At 36.0% G+C, this 26,841-nt stretch overlaps 1 protein-coding gene across 1 annotated transcript; it reads left to right on the forward strand.

Moving 5' to 3' along the window:
* Positions 1-1,221: 1,221 nt before the first annotated feature.
* On the forward strand, positions 1,222-26,423 carry LOC149815721 (receptor-like protein 4). The gene is made up of 9 exons (XM_089990256.1): positions 1,222-1,338; positions 1,644-2,687; positions 2,894-3,041; positions 6,485-6,556; positions 8,658-8,726; positions 9,399-9,467; positions 11,680-11,757; positions 23,641-23,849; positions 25,877-26,423. The coding sequence occupies exons 1-9, from the start codon at positions 1,263-1,265 to the stop codon at positions 26,008-26,010; spliced, it is 1,899 nt and encodes a 632-aa protein (XP_089846382.1). The 5' UTR covers positions 1,222-1,262; the 3' UTR covers positions 26,011-26,423.
* Positions 26,424-26,841: the final 418 nt, after the last annotated feature.

Here is a 26,841-nt window from a genome sequence, read left to right on the forward strand (position 1 = left end):
CCCACCACGATCCCCGCCTCATCCCTGCCTCAACCCCGCCCCGATCACTTTTCCCCGCAATATCCCCGCCCCGCCCCGCCTCATCCCCGTTTGAACCGGGGATGAAGGCGGGGGTGGAGGATAAAATCCATCCGCGCCGGGAATGGAGGCGGGGGTGGAGGATAAAATCTTGAGGGGGGGGGGGGTGGAGACCTTGTCTCCCGCCCCCCCCCAATGCCATCCCTATACCCGACTTGATCCAGTAAGCATAACTGACCTACTAAATGAATCAGGGTTTTGTTTGATAGATTGAAGTTGGATCAGGATCATTGAGAGTTGAAGTTTATATAAGGCTGCAAAAGGATCCAGGATAGTGACATTCACATTTATTGTTCAAGCTGCCATTTATGGATCCCAAGCAAGGTGGTTGAGCATGTTTGTCATTTGGGTGGTTCACAGAAATAAGGCAAGCCACCACCTTGTTGAGGGCAGTCAAACTCTAAGATAGATGGTGTAGGGTTGCTTTTGTGTGCTGTCACATGTGCCATAAAAAAGTCAAAAATTCAGGTTAATGGTTGCATACATTTTAGGACTGTGTTTACCATGGTTCACAGGTACTCCTTTAATTGCCTTCATTCCAAAATATAATGCATGTTCAAGTAGTGGTTGATTAGAGGGTTGGGGGGGGGGGGGGGAGTCATCCTTGCATTGTTAACCAAAGATAATACTCATCTGGCGAATGGACGCTAATAAATGTACTGCTGTCGGTGGTGAAAGGATGGGTCCTTTTTTATCAATTTCAAAGGTGCAGATAGATTTTGATGGATCCTCTCTCTCTTACTTTTTTTCTCACAAAAGGTTTGTAAAAAGTTAAAAACATCCTTGGATGGAACCGTCCCAAAACCCTAGTGAGTTTGGCTGATGTGGTGAGGTAGGTGGCAACTGAGCAGGCCCCAGGCATACCAAACAAGGGTTCATTCTGGTCATGGACCAGCTTAGCCAACAATTCATTATGGGCTTAGAGAGAGAGAGAGAGCTTGTCATATACAACGGTAACTAGTGAGTAAGCTGTTGACTTATAAGACATGCCCTCCCACTCCTCTCCCTCACTTTCTCTCTCTCCCTCTCCTCCCGGTAATCTCGCATCATTAGTCTCTCTCTCTCTCTCTCTCTCTCTCTCTCTCTCTCTCTCTCTGCGGAATGCAATCTCTTCCTTTGTCTCTCTTTAAGTGTCCGAACCCGCAGTGCCTGATAGAGGCGAAAACTCATCTCCACACTCTACCATGGCTCGCCCTCTCCTCTTGCTGCTCTCTCTCCTCCTCCTCCACCCTCTGCTCTCCCACTCTGTTCCTTCTTACAGTAAGAATCTCTCTCTCTCTCATTTATTAATTCTGATTGGTTGGCGCTGGAGTTCCTTTACTTTTCTTCTTTCTGCAATTTCATGATGTGGGTCATGAATTTTTGTTGTTGAAATTCGTACAAGTAGTCGCAAATTTTCGTTTTATCGTCAGGCTCTGCATTTGGATTTGAGTTTTTTTCTTAGTTACATTTGGGTCAAGAACTTCTGTTACTGAAGTTGATTTTGGGCGACGTTGAATTCCATGAATTAGAGAAAACTTGTTGTAGAGTTCTTAGTTTTATGGATACTTCTTGAACACATGCAGATTTTTCATTGCTAATCGACTGTGGCGGGCAAGATAATTTCACTAGCCAATTCAACCAATCATGGACAGCAGACCGGTTCTACACGGGAGGGAGCACAGGATTAGTTGCAAACCCACAGGATTTCATTCAACAACAAGAAAGGACCCTCCGGTTTTTCCCCGTTTCATCCGGGAAGAAGAACTGCTACAATGTCAATGTCCCGAATGGCCGTTACTTCATTAGGACATTCACTGTGTATGGGAACTATGACAACAAGATGCAGACACCAAGCTTTGATGTTTCTGTTGAGGGTACTCTTGTTTTTAGTTGGAGATCACCATGGGAAGAAGCAGTAAGCAGAAATGGGGCTTATTCGGATCTTTTCGCATTTGTAAATGATGGGCAGGCAACAATTTGCTTCTATAGCATTGCCACAGACGCACCGGTGATTGCATCTTTAGAAATTATACAGGTTGATCCACTTTCATATGATTCTTCATCTACGGGGAAGGATCACATCTTGGTAAACTATGGGCGTTTAACATGTGGATCCTTTCCTTTTGGACCCGGATTTAGCAATGATACAGATTACTTTGGTAGAGCTTGGCAATCTGATGTAAGGTTTGGCCATTGGAATGTTGATGCTAGACGAATTTCAACTACCACCCCTATACACGGTGCTGATCAGGCACCTGACTATTTTCCAGAACATTTGTATCAGACTGCAATAACAGTGGGTTTAAGTGAAAGCATTGAATATTCATTAACTGTTGATGCTAGGTTGGATTACTTGCTGTGGTTTCATTTTGCTGAGATAGATCCTTTTGTGACTAAACCGGGCCAGCGTGTCTTTGATATATATGTCAATGGATACAATGTTACCAGGATAGATATATTCGAGCAAGCAGGCAGTTTCACTTCTCTTAGATGGTACTACATTGTGCGGAAACTGAACACCACACAGTTGAATGTGAACCTTGTGCCAGTGGTTGGTGCTCCCTTGATATGTGGGATCGAGAACTATGCTATGGTTCCTCTTGACGTTACCACAGCTCCTAACCAAGGTATGATGTGACTTTTGTGGATTCCCCTCTTTGTTGACCTTTGTAGTCATTTTGGATACAGAGACATTTCAAATTTTGTTGCATCCCTAAAAGGATAATTTTGAAATTGTATTTGGAAGCAATAGTGTGCTTCCTACATTTTATGAGAACAACTTTCCAATTTGATATTCTTGTTATCTAAGTAAAAAAGTATACCAAATTGGCAGTACTTGCAATGAGAGCATTGAAGGAGTCACTGCATGTTCCTGACAGAATGGGCTGGAATGGTGATCCATGTGCTCCTTCCACTTGGGATGCTTGGGAGGGTGTAACCTGTCATAATGACGGAAAGAATGGCCTTGTCATAACACAGTTGTAAGACCATTTCAGTCATATTAGAGTAACTTTCTTTGAATCCATAGATCAAAAGGTGTTATCTTGATTCTTTGTTTCCATATTCTTTGTCTTTTGATATGTCATATGTTATTCACTATAATTTCCTTTGAAGCAAAGAGAGCACCACAGAGTAGTGGTGCTTAAGTTCTTATATTTTGAGTATGTAAACTTATAAGTTCATGTAGAACTTGATAGAAGCTTCTCTGATTCATGTGGGAAAAGAGGACATCATGCCTTCTGGAAGTAATAAGATTAGAATTATGCATAATACAGTCTCGACCTACTTATAGAATAGATAGAAGTTCAGAGGTAGAATTCATCCATAATAGAGTGTCAACCTACTTTGGGCGGTAGAATTAATCCTTTATTTTTTCATTTCGATAGATGTATTGATTATCTGAACTTACAGGAGAAGGAAGCTTTAGTTATTTTTTCTCCAATTCATGACTCATTGAACATGAAATCTATAATTTAAGATATATGTGTGGATTGTGGACAAGGTAATGGAAGTATAATATAATATTTGCTGTCATAGTATTACAGGGTTACTGATTGGTAGATACATAGGATAACCCTCTTCACAGAAGTTGACCTTGATTTTGTAATACAGTGTTGACCTACTTATTAGAAGAGATAGAAGTTCAGAGGTAGAATTCGTGCATAATAGAGTGTCAACCTATTTTGGGAGGTAGAATTCGTCCATAATAGAGTGTAAACCTATTTTGGGAGGTAAAATTAATCCTTTATTTTTTCATTTTGATAGATGTATTGATTATCTGAACTTACAGGAGAAGGAAACTTTAGTTAGTTTTTCTCCAATTCATGACTCATTGAATATGAAATCTATAATTTAAGATATATGTGTGGATTGTAGACAATGTAATAGAAGTGTAATATAATATTAGCTTTCATAGTATTACAGGGTTACTGATTGGTTACATACATATGATAACCCTCTTCACAGAAGTTAACCTTGATTTTGTAGTAGTTGTCAACGAAATGTTCTCCTCCTTTACTTCTGTTTAAACTTGTGAGCATCTTAGCCAGAATATTGGGGGTATATAGTGTCATTTGACCCCTTTTGAAAAGGACACAGGCCAACCATCACCAGTTTCTGCCATAAGATGAAGATCAACCACCACATACGGAGAAAGATATAGGGCCTCCTCCGCATATATGCAGCTAGAGAAGTTTCTCTTCTTTCAATGAAGAAAGAAAGAAAACCATGCATTATATGCCATATATCTTGCTAAGAAAGAACTTTAAGAAGTTGAATAACAATAAGAATTTTCAGAGAAATGGATGCTTGTCATTTTAGTTTTTGAATTATGTTACACTGAATGAATGCTTTTCGTGCTTTATGTTGAGTTATGATTGTTAGGATCCTTGCTCAATTTGGTTAGGTGGGGATGCTATTACTTTTTGACCGAGTCTTCAAAAGTTGTCCAATGATATGAACATGACTCCTGTTCTTTATAAGAATCTATTTATAAATTTTTACTATCATTATTGTTGCACACGCATACTATTTATCGTTTATTTATAGATCCATTTGTGTTAGATTACTTCCAGATTTAGATTTTGCATGTCATTCTTATTCTTTGCTCATTATACATAGGCATTTCCAATACCTTTTTTGCAAATCCAACCATGTAGATGTGTTCAACATAGTGAATTTGCAAGGAATCAACCGTTCGATCATGTATTTTTTATTAAAAAAATATTATTTTTGGATGCTTGAATATTTATGAAGAGTATGATCTGTTGATTTTAAAGCATTAAGAAATCTTGTTTATGCATCATGATCAGATGATTCAAGAGATGGTCCTTATAAAACCAAGCATGTAGATCACATCCGTATGATTAGATTTTAAGAGAGAAGGACAAAAAATCCATGAAAATTGTGGTTCACACAGTAGTACTCATGTTCTAGTGAATATATATATATATATATGGGTTTATCTGACCTTAAACAAGTTATATTTAACATTAGCTGCATTCAACTAATTGAAAAGACCAATGTGCCCTTAAAAGCAAAGACATTTTTTGAAAATGCATGGCCATTTTTTTGGATAAAGTATGTTTTTGTTTTGGAGGAAAAAAAAAAGTCAAATACCTTTTACAAAAAAGTAAACACAAATTTGAATTTAGAAAGTGAGTTACTTTTTTTACCTCAAAAAGTGATCATGTATCTTCAAGAATGCCATTACTTTTAAGGGTATTTTTGTCTTTTCAATTGGTTGAAAACAACTATATATATATATATATATAAGAAAAATCTATTGTAGTTCTGAACAATGATAACATATGGTGGTACATACTCTTGTTTGCATGAACCTAGCTAATAAAGGTCGGATCTAACCATGCAGATGTGTTTAGCATGATTTATTTTCCATGTGAGTTAATCATCTCCATTGCCTCATAAGATTTAATTTTTAATATAGTGAAAAATCAATGGTTCATAATTCATGAAGATGAGGTTGGTTTAAATGGCCTAAAAAAAAGTCAAATACCTTTTACAAAAAAGGAAACACAAATTTGAATTTAAAAAGTGAGTTACTTTCTTTTACCTCAAAAGGTGATCATGTATCTTCAAGAATGCCATTACTTTTAAGGGTATTTTTGTCTTTTCAATTGGTTGAATGCAGCTAATGTTAAATACAACTATATATATATATATAAAAGAAAAATCTATTGTAGTTCTGAACAATGATAACATATGGTGGTGCATACTCTTGTTTGCATGAACCTAGCTAATAAATGTCGGATCTAACCATGCAGATGTGTTTAGAATGATTTATTTTCCTTGTGAGTTAATCATCTCCATTGCCTCATAAGATTTAATTTTCAGTATAGTGAAAAATCAACAGCTCACAATTCATGAAGATGCGGTAGTTTAAATGGCCTAAAACATCTTGTTGGAGTCATCTCTAATACATGAAAATAACCATTAGATCACACTAAACATGATCGACAGGTTAGTTTGTGCTTTAGGGTATCATCTCTATGTAAATCAGGAGCACGCTACCCTAACTTATGGTGGTTCGGTACCACAACAGACGCATCCTATATATATTATATATTATATGCGTGTGTGTCTGTAAAATCATTGATCTCAGTGAACTGGGAGCTGACGATTCATGATCCAGCTCACATGAGCTAGTTCTCACTTTTCTTGGCTTGATTTAACGAATTATCTGCAATGGTATTAACTTGTCTTTCATACTTTGTATTGCCTTGACAATATTCTGTTTTCTTATATACAATGCAGCCTTTAAAACTACCTAATCGTTAAGTTTCTCAAAGTTCTGAACGGACAACATCCACACTTTTATTCAAAGTTAAATCACTGCTTATCATTTAAAACATGTAAAGTACATTTATGTCCTAACACACACTAAAATTTCTTCTTGTGCGGCTAGGGATCTTGGAAGTCAGGGCCTGAAAGGGTATATCAGTGATCAGATGAATCTTCTAACGAATTTGTTGAGCCTGTAAGTATTATCTGTTAATGTTTCAATTAATGCATATAAAATATGTAAATTATATTGCTTCAGGGCCTTTGTCATATGTAATGTCAGTAGCATGATTTCTTTAATTAATCTACTAACAGAATTGTGATTCCTGAGCATAGCATACTTGCAAAATTTTCTGCTATATGGAAGTCTTTTTCTTGGTACAACTGAACGAGCTACTACATGATAAGCAATTTTCTATTGAAGATAGAAAATATTTAAAATCATAAAGCCGTGTGTAGAATGATTACGTATTGAAGTATACAGAGTAAAACAACTGTGTGACTAAGGATATGTATGCAGTAAATTGAACAAAACCAGCAGGTAAACATTATTGGTAGGTAAGCATACTAAGCAACAAGCAAAAACTCGATGCATTTTATGTCTTTTCTAATAGGATCACAATGTGGTCCAATAATCTGTGGTTGTTACTAGCATAGAGATTAGTTCTTCTCTGATACTGATGGTTTGGATGATTTGTCAAATTTCCTGGTTAACCTATGGATTTTTCTGTTGCCATTCTTGTGGATATGCATAGCACAATGATGTGATGATCATTTATGTTATCTATGAAACACCACGAGAGTCACCCTTGTTGATATTTCTCTCCTCTATACGACCTCCAAAATTTTCCTGACATAGTGTTGAAGCATGAAAGAATCATGACCAATAGTTTAAAGAAGTATCCTGTCTGGTGTACCTGTATCAAGGTTGCCAGACTAGGAAGCGGAAGCGAGAAGCGATGCATTTTAAAATGTATAGGAATGGGAAGTGAGGAATAAAAAAAAAACAATATAAAAATTGAATGGGAATCGAAATAAAACCCAACTAAAAACTAAAATAAAAGTGACTATTTCATGATATTTTAGTGTAAGAATTAAATTGTTAACAAAATCTAAAAATGATGACTGCCAATTTAGAGAAAGCACATGGAAGTGAGTGAGAAGAAACACAAAAAAAAACATGAAAAGTAGAGTGAAAGAACATATAATAAGAATAGATGAAGTGTGTGGAAAGCATATGAGAAGCCTGGGAGAATCAAGATTCTCATCAAGTTTTGGAAGCAAGGAGTATCACATTCCGAAGTGAGTTTCTGGGAAGCGGGCTTCCTACCTATCTAAGAAGCTTCCGGTAACTCTGACCTGTATCCATGCTCTCTACCACCATTATGGTACAGTAATTGAAATTTTAACTGAGTCCTACTAAGAGATGATATTACACACATGCACCATATAAAAAATATTGGCAATTACTTTTATGAGAAAAAACTCAGAAGCCTCTTGATCATTTTGAAAAAGAAAAGATTCATAAGGAAAATCACTTTGTCATTGTGGTCATCGCATATGCTTCAACAACATTGTTGGGAAGTTCCTCTTAAAATATACAGCCTCTGTGGAAATATGCTAACTTCTCCTCAAAAGGATCCCATATAGAACTTGGGTTGTTTGTCCTAAATGGCTGTGTATGCTTCTTCATTTCCTGAAAGTATTAGTGAAGTATTGTCTGATCTTATTTTTGGGATATTGCAATGAGATCTTTTTATCCCATGCATGCCTGGTTTCCTATTTTTCTACTCCCTGAAGATTTTTAGCCTAATTTTAGAATCTGTATTAATCCAATTTAATGAAGATAATTCTGTTACACATGGGATGTCCTCTTGGAGTTCTTTCTTTGCAAATATGTTGATGTTGATAAGCAGTGCAAGCCTATTATTTTGCGTTTTTTTATCCTAGTATTATTTATTTTCCAATGCTTATGCATTTTTCTCTTAAAGTACCATTCCTTTTCTTCACATTTATGGGAATGCAGTGTAGCATTTAACTTGTATGGAACTTTTGGTATCCTTTGATTTTATACTTTTATTGTGTTCCTGTTCATGGAGAATTACTAAATTTCAGTTACTTTTGTGCATTCCCAGATGTTCTAAATCATACATTAAATATTTTTCTAGAAGTACCTTTTCAATTTATCAATAGCAGTGAATGTTGAAGAAACGTTTGTGCTCTAGGACCTTTTATCTCTGGAGCAATATTGAGTTGATTATGCCAAAAATGTTGAAAGATATTTGTCTTTTCTACAGGAATTTAAGTTGGAACAGCTTGAGTGGTAACATACCTTCTCGGCTTGGAGATCAATCTCTTGTACAGTTGTATGTTTTGAATCATCCCTTCTCCTTGAACTGCATAATCATGGTTTCTGTTTACCTCTTCACTTGCTACATGCTTGATCTAATGGAACTCAAGCATTTCTAACTAGGAAAGTTTCCTCTATTGGCAAAAACTAAATTCCATAACCTACTGACTGAAGTGTCAATGTAACAAGTCCTTTTAATTGTGACAAAGGACTGCCCATTACATATCTCAAAGTTGAAGTCAAATTCTTACTAATGCATTAATTTGTCTATTTTCATTAACACTTATCTTCATAGACTACATGTAAATATTTCTCTTTTACCAATTTATGCATCTTAAATACCTTTATAAGGAGAACCATTCTTTTATAGTTAAAAGTTTACTCTTATGAAGGCTGTACCAAGGTGTTCCCATTTTAGATCATCAAGCAGATGATACTTGGTACAGAAGAATGTCTCATAATCCCAACCAGTAACCTCACTTTTGTTATATCTAGATGCATAACCTCCATAGATTTTGAATTTTAAGTTCGTAAATATATAGTTGCTTTTATATTTCAAGAGGTTAGCACATGCTATTTATCTCTATATTTTTTAGGACTCTTAATGAATAAAAAAATGCATGACATGTACTTTCTTGATGCATTTAGTTTCCTATTAATATAGCTTATGCTGAGAGCCAATGTGCAGGGACTTGTCACATAATGTGTTATCAGGAGCTATCCCTGACAACTTAGGTTCTTCAAATCTTCAAGTTGTGTAAGTTGTTTTGCTCCTAAAAACTGTTTCCTATTTTATGGAATCGTCATTGGATACTTTTTGCATGGAACACATGCAATATTCAATCTACCTTCCAAATTTTAATAATATAACGGCCATTTTTGTTATTCTACTTTATGATTTGGTGAGGGTATTATTTATTCCTAAAATTTGCATGTCTTAAGCTTGCAGTTGCAATATAGATCTGCATATACTCCAGTATTTCTCTATATTACTTGGTAACAGGGCTTAGTGATTTGGAAATTTTATGGTATATTGTTGCACATTTTAGGGAAAGCATTTACATGGAGAAGCTTAGCATTTTCCATTAGAGGCATTCTGGCAATGACATAGTATTTCCTTTAGGTTTTGTGATGTTCTAAAAAATTGAAAGCCTCAATGATCCTTTTTGAAATTTTGGCAAGTTACCTGATCTTCTAATGCTGAAGCAGAGGGACATTAACTTCATGCTCAATCAGTCGGTGGATGCCATTACTGTGTTCAGATGGTTCTTAATCAATTTAGGTATCACCTAGGAAATTTAAGGTGCATCTATCCAGGACCATGGGATGCAACTCACGGGTCCCCTGACACCTCTTTATAATGTAAAATGGTGGAAAAAAAGCTGTCCCTGTGGGGACTGCTTTGGCCCACTAATCAAATGTGGTACAACTCCTGCACAGGGGCTGCTTTGTCTCCACGCAGGTGTCATACTGAGAATGAAACACACCCTTAAGGAAAAATCTTTCTACAAGTGTTAAATGTGGATAAGCTTGTCTTGTTACACCCTGTTATTTAAAGGCATCCAGCTGTACACTTATCACATAAAAATATTTTTTCAATTCTTATCCTCATCGCATGGAATAGATTCATGACAGTTCACGTGGTTGTTCTAACATGAAACTGGATTTATTGACACAAACATGAAGAAAAAAACAATAATATGGTTTATGTGTTAAATGATTTGTTGGATGATAAATACTACCCAAGTGGGTGTAGACAGTATAAAACACAGATGAAAGGAAAATGATCTAGTAATATGCTTTATGCATTAAAAGTTTTTAACAGAGAAAAAACCTCGTGAAATTGGCCTGTACATATTGTCCAACATCTAAGTAACATGGGTACTTCTAGTGGGCCTATATGCTAGTGTCATACCCATACAAGTACTGGATACTTCTCGGTATGGGTCAACTGGGTTTCAAATGTAACTTGACCCATCTTATCCACCTTATGATCCTATCATTCATGTAGTCTAAGCTCAACCTCAAAAGTGTACTGCTAACTATATATTTATTAACCATTATTTTTTAGTTAATTGTAGACCTTTGACATTTTTAATCTTAGTTTATAATTTACGGCCTATTACTTCATATGTATAGATAATTGCACTTTTTTTTGTATACATACATTCATTCATACACACACACACACACACACACACACACACACACACACACACACACACACACACATATATATATATATATATATTATATTTATATTTATATGCATGTATATACCACATACATACCCATGTACCCATTTTTTATAAATTTTGTGTCATACTCTGCCTGCCTGTGTCACACCCAAATCTATGTATCATTACTTGACAATATTTTCTACTGGAGTATGAAGCTGGTAACCTTTTCTGATTCCTCAGTAAGCTTAAGAACAAGGAGATGAAGTCCATTAAGAGGTTCTCTAATGAGTATTCTGAACTCCATAAGGGGTCCTTCCTATATTACCAGTATTGGTACCATGGCTTCTATTATAGTTGGTAATCTGGTTACTGCTCTACTGTGCCGTACTATCCCCTTCATCAATCATGCCCTACCTGCTTTTGCTTTTATTTTTTCTTTTCAGATGCATTCAAACTTTTGTTATTAGAAACTAGTTTTTGAAATTCGGAGCTTTCAGGAAGGGTATGATTGTTAGTCTTATTTCTTTTTTTTGTGTGTGGTATGATTGTTAGTCTTATATCATGAGCATAAATGGATCATGTATTAAACATATGAGGTGTGACATTGGTCATCTTTGTTCATGTTACATGCATTTAAATTGTTTTTTATCCATTCTGAATTGGAGACTTGAAGTCAGTCTCCTCGTATTAATTCATTTGTTTTAATATCTTACTTTTTTTCTCATCTAATTGAAGTACATAGTTGAAAATTTCCTTGTATGATTTCTTAACAATTTTGTTCTATTGCAGGCTATTAAATGATAATGAATTGGAAGGACAAGTACCTGATAAGATTTACTCTGTTGGTGTTCATGGTGGAATCATTGAGTATGCTCCTTTTCATGAAATTGTTTCTCCTTATGAAGCTTCTCCTTTGTGATCTAAACACAAAAAAGTGCTTTTTTGATACTCAATGTTCTATCCTACATAAATTTTGATGTGTTGACAGTTAAGATCAAGGTTGTACGTATCGTATCGTTACCCATATCGGTCGGGCCCAAAATAAGATACGTATTGTATCGTAAAAAATCATAAATTTTTAATACATTTTTTTTAAAAAAAATTCAAAAAATATCAGAAAAAAAGGAAAATTTAGCAAAAATTTGAAAAAAATTATAACACATAAAACAATTATGAATTGCATAAAATCACATATGAAGCATTTATGTCTCTATGAGTTGCATTAAAACATCATTAAACATCAACTATCTCACAAGAACAATGCAAAATATTAAATATCTTGCAATTAAGAACATGCCACAAGACTCATACTTTTATATTACATAAACAAAAACAAAATAACTGAATACTTAACAGTTAAATAACCATTTTTTTTTAAATATACCCTCAATCATTATCATCATCATTATCTTCTTCTTCGTCTCCAATATAGGTAGGTTCTTTATCATCTACCTCCTGTGCTCTTTCCGCGTTGATCCATTGAATGTCCTCTTCTTTTAAAATGTTTGCTTCTTCTTGAACCCATAGATCCAATACATCAAAAATTTTCAAACCAATGAGATCAAATTGCTTTTTGTGCCTCCTTGATGATAATTTTTCTAGTTGCCTAAAAAGTAAAAAGATGAAATGAAAAAATTAAAATTAGTTGTGTTTTGTATGATATAAAAAAAAACTTTAAATAAACACATGAAAATGACAAATAAACTTTATAAATTTATATATCTTTGCCTCAGCTGTAAGTTGTAGTGAACTTAGAGGAGGTCATTCATGTTTCAATCTATTTCTTTGTTTTGTATGTATTTGCTCAAAGATGATCCAATTTCTCTCGCATCCACTTGCACTACACGTTTAACTAAAAATGTGAATGACAAAAGCTCTTAAATTTTGAACATTACTTACAAACCTGGTCAATCACATATTTGAAAAAAAACAAGAAAATGAGAAATCAATAAAACAATAACAGATACTATCATATAAAACATCATAATTAAATAACAATATAAAATTAAAATTGAAATAGACAAAATAAATTACATGGCCGCATCGTGCCACAGTTTTGCACTGCTGCAGGTTTTCCCATATCATACAATGCATCATCATAAATTTTTATTTCTTTATGAATTTGATCTTAAACATCATAATCAAGGTTCAACCTTTCGATATAATCCAAAAGTCGCTTGTTGACTTCTTTATCCATTTTAAATATAGGGGAGTATCTAAATGCATGATTTAAATAATATGTTGCAGCATGAAATGGTTGATGAAGTTTCTATGATCAATGATGTTCCATATAGACATGTAAAATTTTTTTATTCCATTCAAATTATCTCTAATGACCTCTTTTTCCTTATTCATGGCCTCATAGAGATGACCCATAGTTGGTCTGTCTTCACTGTCAACCAATCAAAATACCTTTACCAAAGGTATAGTTATTATCAACAACTTCACACTTGAATCCTAGAATTCACTTTTAAATACAATATCTATAATTTCTCATGACTTTCTGTTTTGTGAATAGATATATGCATTTCACTCATAATGAAAACATCTTTTTTAGTGCAGTTATATTTTTTACTAGACTTGCACTGTCAAAAAAAATTATCTTGCAAATTGCATACATGTGCAATATCCTTAAGGGAATACATATTTTTGAGGTATTCTCATGCTTTTTTCGCATGCTTAAACTTAACAAGACTTGAGTATTTTTTAATATCCACACTATTTATAAGCCAAGATATGATCTTAGCATGTCCCATCCTCCATTTCTTTCACTTTTTCTCATAAGTAGCTAGGGCTTTAGTTTTCTCACCCTTTATAAGTGAAGCTTCTTTCTCGTTATCTACCTTAGTAATAACTAGTTTAGGCTCCGGATAGGATTCATCAACTAGTCGTTACAACCCCTTCCTCCAAATATGGTGTTTCATAATAGAAGACCATGTTATGTATCATTTAGTTTCACTGGCATAATGATGACACTTTCTCATCCATTTTTATAAGGATACGAGAGAAAGAGAGATAAAGAGGAGAGGTGAGAAAGAGAAAAAAATGAGAAAAAGAGGAGAGCACAAGAACAAGAGCACTCCACCAAAAAAGCGCACCACCAATGGATCACATGAACATTTGAATTTGAATTTTCAAATGCACGACCATGATCCCACGAACATCAATAAGGAGCCAAGTTCCACCAAGCTCTCATACCATGTTAAGGTATGGAAGTCTTCAAATATCACCAACAAAGTTCACCAAGTTGATATTGTTAAAATGTAAAACTGTACATATATGTATATATAATAATATTATATTATTATATATATATATAAATACATTTTTAATTTCTTTCTTTTCTGTATTTTTTTTCCTTTATTTTTATTTTTTGTCTTTATGTCATCTAGTTCAGTTTGAACTAGAATGACTGTTGCTAGTCAAGTACTGTCCAGACTTGACTAGCAATAGAGCTGTTGGACTGACACATTCCAACAGCTCTAAATAGAGCTGTTGGACTGTGCCCAACAGCTCTATTGAGTCCTCTTTCAGCTGTGTATATAAAGGGGTGCAGCCCCTCTTGTATTTTACTCCAATGCTTCTTAAGCAATTGGTTTTTCATATCAATAAAGAATACATTTTTATTTTTATTTTGTTTCCAGTTATACCATTTTTAAGGGTTATGCTTTAGTGTCATTCTTGACACTTGCTCTTGTTAATCAAAGCTCGTGTTTCGAAGATCCCCATTTCATTTCATGGTATCAAAGCCGCGGAAGTACTAAATCTTGAGGAAAAGCTGCCTCGGTTTCCGTGCCCGTTTGCAAAAGTGTTCGCCACTTGAAGAGAAGTGTTTTATCACTTCATTGGAGAAGATTTCACATCTTGTTGTATTGTTTTTTTTTCTTTCTTTCTCATTTTCCTTCTTGTTTCTCTTCTATCCCTATTCTTTCTCTCCTTGTAATCGATGGATGACAATGATAAAGTCACCATCATGCCTATGAAACTAAGCGATACGAACTATGTAACATGGGCTTCAATCATGAAGCACAATATATGGGGAAAAGGCTTATGGGGGATTGTGGATGGTTCCGATTCGGAACCTAAGCTATCTCTTACTAAAAAGGAGGGAGATAAAGACGTCCCTCTATCGGAAGAAGAGAAATCAAGGCTATTGCCTCATACGAGAAGAAATGGAAAGAATGGAGAATATCTCATGCGAAGATAATGTCATGGCTTATCAATAGAGTTGACATTAAAAAATGCTCAAGTCTTGCCAAATTTGATCATGCCGATAAGGCATGGGAATACCTTAAGAATATGTATTCCCTTAAAGATATTGCACACGTGTGCAACCTCCAAGAAAAAGTTCGAATGATGACACAAGGAGACAAAACTATTCGTGAATATTACAATGGGTTGTCCGAACTTTGGGAAGAACTTTCCCTTTTAGAACCAAAGTGGCATTGTGCCGAAGACATCGAGCTTCGTCAGAAACAACTCGATGTTGAACATTTTTACCAGTTTATCACTGGATTAAGGCCGGAATTTGAAACCACTAAATCGACCCTACTTCACCGGGGAAAAATTCCTTCTATTGTTGAAACTATTGAAGAGTTAACAATGGAAGAAAATCGTCTCCGGAAAGGTTCTTTAAAAATTGAAGATGATTCCGTTTTAGCCGTGTCTAGACCAGGGAATCATGTTCGATCATATAGGCCTCCTCACTTTAACCGACAAAATGGTGACTATGATAAGAAGAAAGTTATTTGTCATCACTGTCATGAACCGGGACACTACAGACCACAATGTCCCAAACTTAAGGAGCTGAGAGAAAAAAGAGCTGCAATTGTTGGATCGGAGCCTAAAGATCAGGATGCACCAGTTTCCCTGGCCCAACTAATGGAGATCCTTCAGCCTCTCATCAAAGGTGCCTCTTCCTCATCTGAAGCTTCAACCGGCGCAGCAGCCTCATCTTTTTCTGATTTAGGTAAAATTTCTTGGCTTCTTGACTCTTGTGCATCTTTTCATATGACCCCAAATAATCAAAGTCTATCCAAATGTATTAAAAATAAAACAAGTGTGTCAAAGGTCTTTACTGCTGATGGGACTTCTCTTGAAATAGAAGGAATAGGAAATTTTGAAAAAATTTATAAAACAAAAAATTTTTTTATTCCAGAAATTAGACATGTTCCCAAATTAAATTTAAATCTTTTATCTGTATCTCAAATTTCTGATTATGGGTGTAATATTTCTTTTTCTTCTCATGGTTGTTGGGTACAGGATCGCCAGTCAGGCAAGCTGATTGGGGAAGGCCATAGAGAAGGAGGACTCTATTACATGGATTTTTTGGAAATGCCGAAGAAAGCTTTTTGTTATAATATTCAAAAAATAGAGTTGGAACTGTGGCATAAGAGACTTGGTCACCCACATATAGCCAAAATCCAACATTTTCCAAATCTAGGGAAATTTTGTAACTCTGAATCATTTGATTGTAAAGATTGTATTCTCGGCAAAATGAAAAGATTACCATTTCAGAACAGAACCTTTTTCTCTTCAAGACCACTTGAATTAATACACTCGGATGTTTGGGGTCCTGCACCAGTAATTTCTAAAGGAGGATTTGTTTACTATGTTATTTTTGTCGATGATTTCTCCCGACATACGTGGATGTACTTTCTCAAACATAAGTCTGAAGTATTTTCATACTTTCAAACTTTTTATAATATGGTTAAAAACAAATTTCAAAATGATATTACTATTTTTCGCACAGATTCAGGGGGAGAGTTTTTATCCACAGATTTTCAAAATTATCTTAAATTGCATGGCATCACACATCAAAGATCTTGTCCTTATACACCTCAACAAAATGGACTGGCAGAACGAAAACATCGCCATATTATAGAAACCACTAGAACTTTATTAATAGCAAATCAAGTCCCTAAAGACTTTTGGGCAGAAGCTGCCTTAACTGCCACCTATCTCATTAATAGGATGCCATCTTCTTCGTTACAAAATATCACTCCCATTGAAAAACTTATGAACATTTCTCCAGACTACTCTAGATTAAGAATATTTGGGTGTAAATGTTTCATATTTACTGACAAAAATGATAAACTTTCCCCTCGTGCGATTCCCTGTGCCTTTTTAGGATATGCTGAAAACCAGAAAGGTTATAGATGTTTTGACTTCAAAAATAATAAACTATATGTGTCTAGAAATGTTTCCTTTCTTGAAAAGGAGAGCTTCTTTGATTTTAGAAAATTAAAAGACGTCACTGAGTACTCCTTTTTGCTAGATCTAACATCAACATCTGATGAATATGACCTTGATTGTAACTTTGATGATGATCCAAGAATTATTGATCTTAATGTTGAAAATGAAGAAGTTCATAGAGATACTAGTATTCAATATTCCAAGCGACAAGAGTCTAATACTCCATGTGCACTTGAGAAATATTCTAACATTCCAACTAGACAATCATCCCGAATCTCGAGGCCTCCAGAAAAGTTTGTATCATACGAGTCTTTCTCACCCACATATAGGGCAGTTATTGCATTAATTCACTCATATGAAGAACCATCCACATATTTTCAAGCAAAAAATGATATCAAATGGATAGAAGCCATGAAAGTTGAATTAGATGCACTTGAAAAGGCTTCTACATGGAATATTCAAGATCTTCCTCCAGGGAAGAAAACTATAGGATGTCGATGGGTTTATAAAATTAAAACCAAGAGTGATGGTACTCTTGAAAGATATAAAGCCCGTTTAGTAGCCAAAGGTTATGCCCAAGAATATGGGATTGATTATGAAGAAACCTTTGCTCCGGTGGCTCGTATGACTACTGTCCGAACCTTAATTGCCTTAGCTTCTATCAAAAAATGGTCTATTTTTCAAATGGATGTCAAAAATGCTTTTTTAAATGGAAAGCTAGTTGAAGAAGTATATATGGAACCCCCTCCTGGTCTAAGTATTCCTAAGGGTAAAGTCCTTCGCTTAGAAAAAGCTCTTTATGGACTTAAACAAGCACCAAAAGCTTGGTATGATAGGTTTAGTCGTGTTATGATTGATATTGGTTTTCAATTCTGTTTAACTGACACTGCTTTGTTTATTAAGAATTCTGATGCAGGGATCATTGTGCTTCTTCTCTATGTGGATGATATGATCATCACCGGAAGCGATAAACAGGGAGTTGAAACAATCAAAACACTTCTTAAATCTCATTTTGAAATGACTGATTTGGGCTTGTTGAGATATTTTTTAGGCATTGAAGTTGCTTATTCTCCTAGAGGATATTTATTATCTCAGACTAAATTTGCTTTTGATATTGTTTTCAGGTCTGGTATTACTGATGATAAGAAAGTTGACACTCCAGAAGTTGTTAATGTTAAAATGAAGATTGATGATGGAGAACTTCTTGCAGACCCTACTCCTTACAGACAGCTTGTCGGGGCACTTTCCTATCTATCCATTACCAGACCAGATATAGCACATGCTGTTCATACAGCAAGTCAATTTCAACATGCTCCTACTTCTGTTCATATGGGAGCAGTCATGCGTATTATCAGATACATCAAGTCCTCTCTTTCACGAGGACTTTTCTTATCTTCCTCCTCTTCTCTTGATTTAATTGCATATACTGATGCTGATTGGGGAGGTGATCCCAATAACAGACACTCAACCACTGGCTTTTGTGTCTTTTTAGGGGAATCATTAATCTCGTGGAGGTGTAAAAAGCAGCAGAAGGTATCTCTCTCATCCACCGAAGCTGAATACAGAGCCATGGCAACCACGACCATGGAAGTAGTTTGGCTCCGACGACTGCTTGTTGACATGGGAGTTGAAGCAACAAAGGCTTCACAAATGTGTTGTGACAACAAAAGTGCGATCTACATTGCCAGTAACAGAACATTCCACGAACGCACCAAACACATCGAAATGGATTGTCACTACGTCAGAGAGGAATATCTACACGGGATAATTGATCTGCCATATGTCACTTCAGAATATCAGTTAGCAGACCTCTTTACAAAGCCTCTTGCTGCTCCCCGATTTCACTTTCTCTTAGACAAACTTTCGCTCATTGTACCGTAAGTTTGAGGGGGAGTGTTAAAATGTAAAACTGTACATATATGTATATATAATAATATTATATTATTATATATATATAAATACATTTTTAATTTCTTTCTTTTCTGTATTTTTTTCCTTTATTTTTATTTTTTGTCTTTATGTCATCTAGTTCAGTTTGAACTAGAATGACTGTTGCTAGTCAAGTACTGTCCAGACTTGACTAGCAATAGAGCTGTTGGACTGACACATTCCAACAGCTCTATTTGGACTGTGCCCAACAGCTCTATTGAGTCCTCTTTCAGCTGTGTATATAAAGGGGTGCAGCCCCTCTTGTATTTTACTCCAATGCTTCTTAAGCAATTGGTTTTTCATATCAATAAAGAATACATTTTTATTTTTATTTTGTTTCCAGTTATACCCTTTTTAAGGGTTATGCTTTAGTGTCATTCTTGACACTTGCTCTTGTTAATCAAAGCTCGTGTTTCGAAGATCCCCATTTCATTTCAGATATAAATGTGAACAATCACCAAAAGGGGAACCCACTATGGAGTTCACTCACAAACCCACAAAGGGGCACATTCACCAAACCAACACAAGGGTGCACAAGAGCATAAAAATAATAATATTTTATTGTGGTGCATATGTAAAAAGCATTACATAGAGAGAGGGTTCACCCCTATTTATATACAACAAGGGAGCTTAATAGAGCAGCTCCAATAACTCTATTTAAAGTTATTGAAACAATTCCAACAACTTTATTGACTAGTTAACTTTATGTTCACCTATGTCACATGGGTGCGGGTGCGGGTGCGGCACAATTTTAAAATTTTTGGACACGGAAACTCGGCAAAATATATATATATATATATATATATATATATATATAATTTTATTTTATTTTTAAAATGCCACAGCACAGTTTGTGTGACTGTGCACAGGCACAGTCCACAGCACTGTGACTGTGCACAGTCACAGTCACAGTCTGTGACTGCACTGTGCACAGTCACATAGTCACAGACTGTGCACAATTTATATATATTTTTTTAAATAAAAAATATAAAAAATTGATTTTTTAGGGACATTTTTGGACTCGGTCAAAGTTGACCGAGTCCAAAATGTGGACGGACTCGGCCTGGACTCGTTGACCGAGTCCAACTCGGCGTTGACCGAGTCCGAAGCCGCACCCGAGTCTGCACCCGTGTCGGGGCGTGTCGACTCGGGTGCGGCACCTCCTTAGCCGAGTCCGTGTGACATAGATGTTCACTAGTTCGAAAAGAACCAAATTAAAAGAAAAAGAAAAGGTAAAAAAGAAAATAGTTACAACAATAAATATGAATATATATACAAAATATGTATAGATATCTACAATTTAACAGTGAGGAAAAAAGCTCCTAATAGAGCTCTAGTTCTACCTCCTCTCGAAGAGCTCCCTCTTATTTTTGTGCCTGTGGTACTACTACTACTTGCACCAACCATACATTTCTCTTTCGCTACATAACTTCCTACTTCTAATGCTATGCTAGTTGTTGTAGGATCAAAAGTAGGGAGCTCATCTTTGTTTTCCCAAAGCTACATATACCTCATTTTTGCCTCACTCATCTCTTTTTCTTGTCTTTTTTCTCTCAGACCAGTGAGTAATTGTTGGCATTTCCATTTCACGGCATCCAACAAATTTCTTGACATACAGACCACAACATTGAGATGTGTCCCGGCTAAATGATGCTTCAACCGAGAGATACCTCCCAAACAAATAGTATGGCAATAGTTGCACTCGATTTTCAATCTGTTTCCACTAATTACTTGAATGCCCATTGCCTTGCCGGATCATTTGATGTCATCTTTCTCCAAAAACACTCAATAAGAAGCAAAGGATATGGATTTTTGCCTTGACCCACTTCTTTTAGTGAAAAAATGGTGGAATGCACTCTTACTAAAGCAAACCGCAAATGCCCTCTTCCTTACGCACAGATCGACCCCCAAATCGCTCTCACAACTCCTAGGGTGTGTGGTTATCTCTCTAATGGCCTCTACACAAATGAGAGAGTTGACCCTCAATAGGTCTTTAAAACCCTAAAAAAAATTGCAATTCGGCTATTTTTAAAGTGCGATGAAAGTGTATCATACGATATGGTACGATACAAGGTTGCATCGTACAATACATACGATACGAATACGATACACACTCGTATATGAGTGTGTATAGTATAGTTATTTTCCATAATAATGATACGTAGCGTATGATACAGTGCTATACTTACATTGGTTAAGATATTTCATATTTATTATAGTTGTTTTTCTAGTATCAGGTGTTTCATGCACTAGTGTGCAATTCCCTAGGCTTTTGCATTGTCTTTTGGTTAGGCTGTTATTTGGTGAGTGCAACCATAAGTTCTCTTGCTTTTGAAAAGTTAATGTGATATTTTGTCAAGATCATGATTCTAGAAGCAATTCCTAAATGGCACAATCAAGATTCAGAAGTACATCATTGTAAAAGGAAAGCTCTGGTTACTTTGAGGATCCTCAAAATGATGAAAAATATGAAAAGTGGAACTAGGTTGAAATATGGTTTGGTAATTTTGAGATTTCTCTATGAAACCTTTACAATCATGTGTTGGGTTAGTGCAAGTTAGATTTGGATTATACTTATAGGCTTGTCTGTGGCCACGACAAGACTGCAATTAAAGATTTCATTTCACAACAGGTTTTGTTCTCATGTTCCAAAACAAGTATAAATGACAAATAGGTCTCTGTTTTCATGTGTAACTGCTGAGACACGTTTGCTGGATAGCAGCAGACAGGGCTTGAAAATTTCAAAACCAGGTTGACTTGTTGTCCATCCAAATCCCAGTCTGCATCTTATTAGATTGTTCATGTTGTACCAGTGTGAAACCAAGCAGCACAAATTTCCAAATTTTAGCTTTATGTGTAAAAAATAGTGTGATCTGGGTATGGTCAGATATTCCTTACCTGGACATAGCTCAGAATCAGTTTATTCCAGACTGGAGCGAAGACCAATCCAGGTATAGAGACAATCTGATCCATGTCATTAAAGCTATCGAATTAGAACTGTGTATCAGATCAAATCAGAACTGATGACAGTCACAGCAGCATGGATCTGGATAAGTACCAATAGAAGCTACAATATAAATCAGGGGCAGAGTTCGAAATTTGGCAGCACTTTGTATATTGCTTAATATAAGAATCATTCAGTTCTTGGAAGTTAATAATGATCTAGCCTTTGCAATAGCTTAAGTTATGAACTTTTGGTTAAAACAGTCACTTTAAGTTTGCTTTTTGTCAAACTATGTGGTTTCTTTACATCTTTTCTATAGCTGCAAGCATGCACTGGGTTTGTCAACCCCCACAAGAAACCTGAATGAGTGTCTGGTGGAGATCATCCTCCCCAATAAAATTGGAAGATATGAGATGTTTCGATGGTGAGCCTTTTATGAATATGATGAAGTGGCTGCTGGAACGATGTAATGTTATCATAGGTTGTTGGCTATGTCACATGGGTGAGGGTGAGGGTGCGGGTGCGGGTGCGGGTGCGGGTGCGGGTGCGGGCGCGGGGGTGCGGCAGGGGCAAAAATGTAAATATATATATATATATATATATATATATATATATATATATATATATATATATATATATATAAGGGGGTCCGGGGTTCCCCCGACGCGGGTTTTTTCAAATTTCATTTTATATACAGCTGCATAGCGCACCCATCTCGTCAGAATACTAACCCGACGCGGGTTTTTTTCAAATTTCATTTTATATACAGCTGCATAGCGCACCCATCTCGTCAGGAGAACAGTGAATACTAACCCGACGCGGGTTTTTTCAAATTTCATTTTATATATAGCTGCATAGCACACCCATCTCGTCAGGAGAACAGTGAATACTAACCCCAAGGCTACCACCATCATTATCATTTATTATGGAGAGAGAAAATCCTTTATGAAAAAGAAGGATCAGCAAGGCTACCACCATCATTATCATTTATTATGGAGAGAGAAAATCCTTTATGAAAAAGAAGAATCAGCAAGGCTACCACCATCATTATCATTTATTATGGAGAGAGAAAATCCTTTACGAAAAAGAAGGATCAGGCAGGAGCAGCAACAGCTGTCAGCAGATTTTTTTTTTAAAAAAAAATCCGCAGCCCATTTCATAGGACAAATTTAAAAAAAAAATCCAAAAAAAAAATGGACCTAAATGATCCTGGGTGCGGTCAACGCACCCAGGATCGGGTTGACCGCACCCGGTGCCGCACCCGCGTCGAGTCGTGTCGACGCGAGTGCGGCACCCTGCTAGCCGAATCCCTGTGACATAGGTTGTTGGTATGATTTAATGTTAAATGTATCTATAACAGATATTACATGAGCACTAGCTTTCCAAAAAATAAATAAGTAAATAAATCAAATTATCTTTCCTTGTGAAAAAGGTTTCATTAGAGATGATCTTGTGTACATTATGATTTAAATTAGGCATGTGGTAAAAATGACCATATGGCTCACCTAGTGCAGTGTCTTGGTTTTGTCTTGGGGATGATTTCCTAGAATTGTGTTTTATTTTGATGCCCATTATTTTTGTCCCTTTTTATCTTTAATATGTGATTAGATTTTTTTTTGTGAGGGGTTATGAATTTATCGGTGCTAGTTCCTCATTTTTTTTTTCTGTGATTGATTTTGCAGTCTTTCTAGTAACAAGGACCTTTGTGGTGTTCCCACTTTACCAGCTTGTCCATTCTCGTGGGGAAAAAGGGGCTTATCTGATGGTGCTAAAATTGCAATAGTCCTGGCATGCATCATTTTTATAGTCCTGTTGATTCTAATTATTTATATAATCTGCATCAGAAGGGGGAGAAATGATTATGACTTTGAGCTTCCTCACGATTTAGTTTGTAAGTGAAGCAACACTTGTATTTTCAGTTTGTTTTTCTCATGCTTACCATCAACTTACTTCGTATGATTCAGAGTTCTGATTATCTTGTATGCATATCACCTTTGGTTATTAAGTCATATAAGGTTCCCTTGCTAATTACTAACAGCAATTAATGCAGCCTTTATGACCAACTGTAATGAGTCTTGAGTAATTTAGTGATTGTCTCTTTCAAGGATAATGTTGCTCATTTCTCTCCATGTTCATGATGGTTCTTGCTTGTATTTACTAAATGTATCTCCTCGTATTAATTTGTTGATGCTGCTCTTTTAGTTTTTCATGGAATTTGAATTAATAGGGTAATGTATCATCATCATCACACTTTATACCAATCAATAGTGTACTGCATCTATTTCACTAAGATAGGCAACTACTGTCCTCTCCTCTTCCATGTTACTTTTAACCAAGAAGTATTTTTCCGATTTGACATCTTCATCAATCAATTAAATTATGAAATAGTCATGTTTGGTATCTTGGAGTTCCATGGAAATGGGATCTTATGAGTCAATAAACTATTTTGAAGGACATTCTAGATCTGAATAGCATGTTTTTGTTAGGGAGGTAAATGGATGAGTTTTTTGTTGCTTGGTTAGCACTTTGCAGAGCCTTGCTTTGAGATGCACAATTCCATGTGTAGCATGAAGTTTCAACTCTAGATGAGTTTATGTGAAATCATGTTTATGAAGAAAGCCAGTGATATTAAATTTAAGTTGAATTCAATAAGATGTTGCCTGTATAGAAAGATTAAAAAAATGCCACATTTTTTAATGAATAATTGGGGAAATGAGAAAGAGCAGCATGACAGCCTCACTTTACTCAAAGTACAGAACTGTATCTTCTACATCTAAACTTTGATTCCATTGTGATATGTGTGTTCCCACGTTCCCACAATGCGTGAGTTGAAATACATGCTTATCCTAACAATTATGCTTGCTGGCAGGTTCCAACTGTATCTTTGTCACTGTTAAAGTACTGCCAATGATTTGAAAGTTTGTCCTACAAAACTATTGAAAAGTGCTCTGTTATGAAACCTTATGCAGCACGTATTAGTCTTATCTCTTTCAAGAAAGATTTCATATGATCTAAAATGTATCATATGCCCATGAACTGTCACATGGGTGCGAGTGCGGGGGGTGCAGCAAAAATATAAAAAATTATATATATATATATAAAGTCCAAAAGTTGGGACATAAATGACCCTGGGTTCGTTGAACGCACCCAGGGTCAGGTTGACCGCACCGGGTGCCGCACCCACACGTCACCCACGTCGTGTCGCGTCGACGCGGGTGCGGCACCTAGTTGGCCGAGTCCCTGTGACATAGCCCATGAATCTTAAATTGTTTCAGTAACAGCAGGTTCTTTCTCAAATGTCGCCTAGAAATTTCCGAAAGTTAAGTGATCCATGTCGATCCTAGTTTTTTCAGACCTCTCATTTCCGACCAATTCTCAAAATATTATCATAAGTGATCCGTGTCTATCCTGGTTTTGCATTAAATTCTAGCCAGATCTCTCACTTCTATCCTATTTGTCAAACTATTATCATTGGCAGATGATGTAGGTTCAGCAGGTTATCTTGAACAAGGCATGCTCTATTATATCCACACAGGCATGCATTTATCTGGTTTCCATTTCCTCAGGAACATTGCTATTACAATCTCTTAGTTTTTTTTTTTATTCTTGCATGGGAAACTTAGGTCGTGGTATGAGAAACACTCATCTTTTCTGTTTCTGTTTTGACTTATGATGCAATTCAGTTTAAGGTTTGATAAGTTAGAATTTGTATTCTGTATTAATCTTTGAAGTTATTAATGGAAAGTCACACAACAAACCAATGTAAAATAATAATAATAATATAAAAAAAGTGCACAATAATGAATGATTATCCTTTTATTTTCAATACTTTTTTCCACTTTTATTTTACCTGTAACTTTATCCTATACTCCGAGCACTGCATATACTAATTAATGCCTTTCCATGTTTCTATATCAGCGATCGCAGCAAAGAGAAATAGGTACCATAGGCAGAAAACATTGATGCTTGCAGAACTGGAGACCCAAAATGTCAATGGATTTTCGTCAAACCTGAACCCCCTCAGCCTTTCTACACAGAATCATGCTAAATGACCATTCATTGTCATGTTTATGTTTTGCAATCATCCTGTCTGCTGAGGACCACACAAAGCCTGTGCTCAAAGAAGATGGCGTTTATGAACCGCAGGAGGCCCACTTTGCACTTGGAGTTTGGATGAAAGGATCTGTTAGGCACCGTTGAACCATGCAAAAAAGAATGTCCTAACTGGGTTGCTCAGGTTTGAAAATGAAGGCCTGTATATCAAACAAAAACGTGTATATTTAACAAATTTTAGTCACAACAGTCTCCCTAGGGAAAGTATTGTGTTGGTATTCACGTTGTACTTGTCATGTGGCTCTGGCATTTGCCTGCTCATTTACATGGTGTAGCGTTGGTTTCTGATAACAGTAGTCCTCTCATGCAGAAATTCAGGCAATTGACCAGTAGCATGTGTTAGGAAAGTTTTAAAATTGATGATTTCTTTCCACCAAAAGTGTTTTAAAAACTTTAGTCCCATATCTAAGAGAAATCAGTTTTTCTAGTGGTTTAAATACAAACTTTGTTCTCCATTCTTTACTTTGGTAAGCCTTGTGTCCATGGGTGGCTTGCGGACGTTGTTGCGCATCGTGCAGCAACAGACGCCGTTCGCGCGTGCGCAAGGGCGCAAGGGCGCAATGTGGCACATATCCGTTTTGATTTTTCGGTTTTGAGATATCTGGCCGTTTGAAAAGTTTAATATCATTTATATTGAGATTAAGGCGCTTTGTGACTGTTGGACGGTTTTGGAGGCCTTTGATTAACAGTCAAAGGTGGGTGACCGTTCAGGTACCTTTTTGTCCTATTTTCAAACCGTCAGATTTATGGCCATTAATCTCATTTATCGC

Source organism: Nuphar pumila, chromosome 15 (assembly GCF_984573655.1).
Source record: "Nuphar pumila chromosome 15, dmNupPumi1.hap1.1, whole genome shotgun sequence".
Classification (NCBI taxonomy): Eukaryota; Viridiplantae; Streptophyta; class Magnoliopsida; order Nymphaeales; family Nymphaeaceae; genus Nuphar; species Nuphar pumila.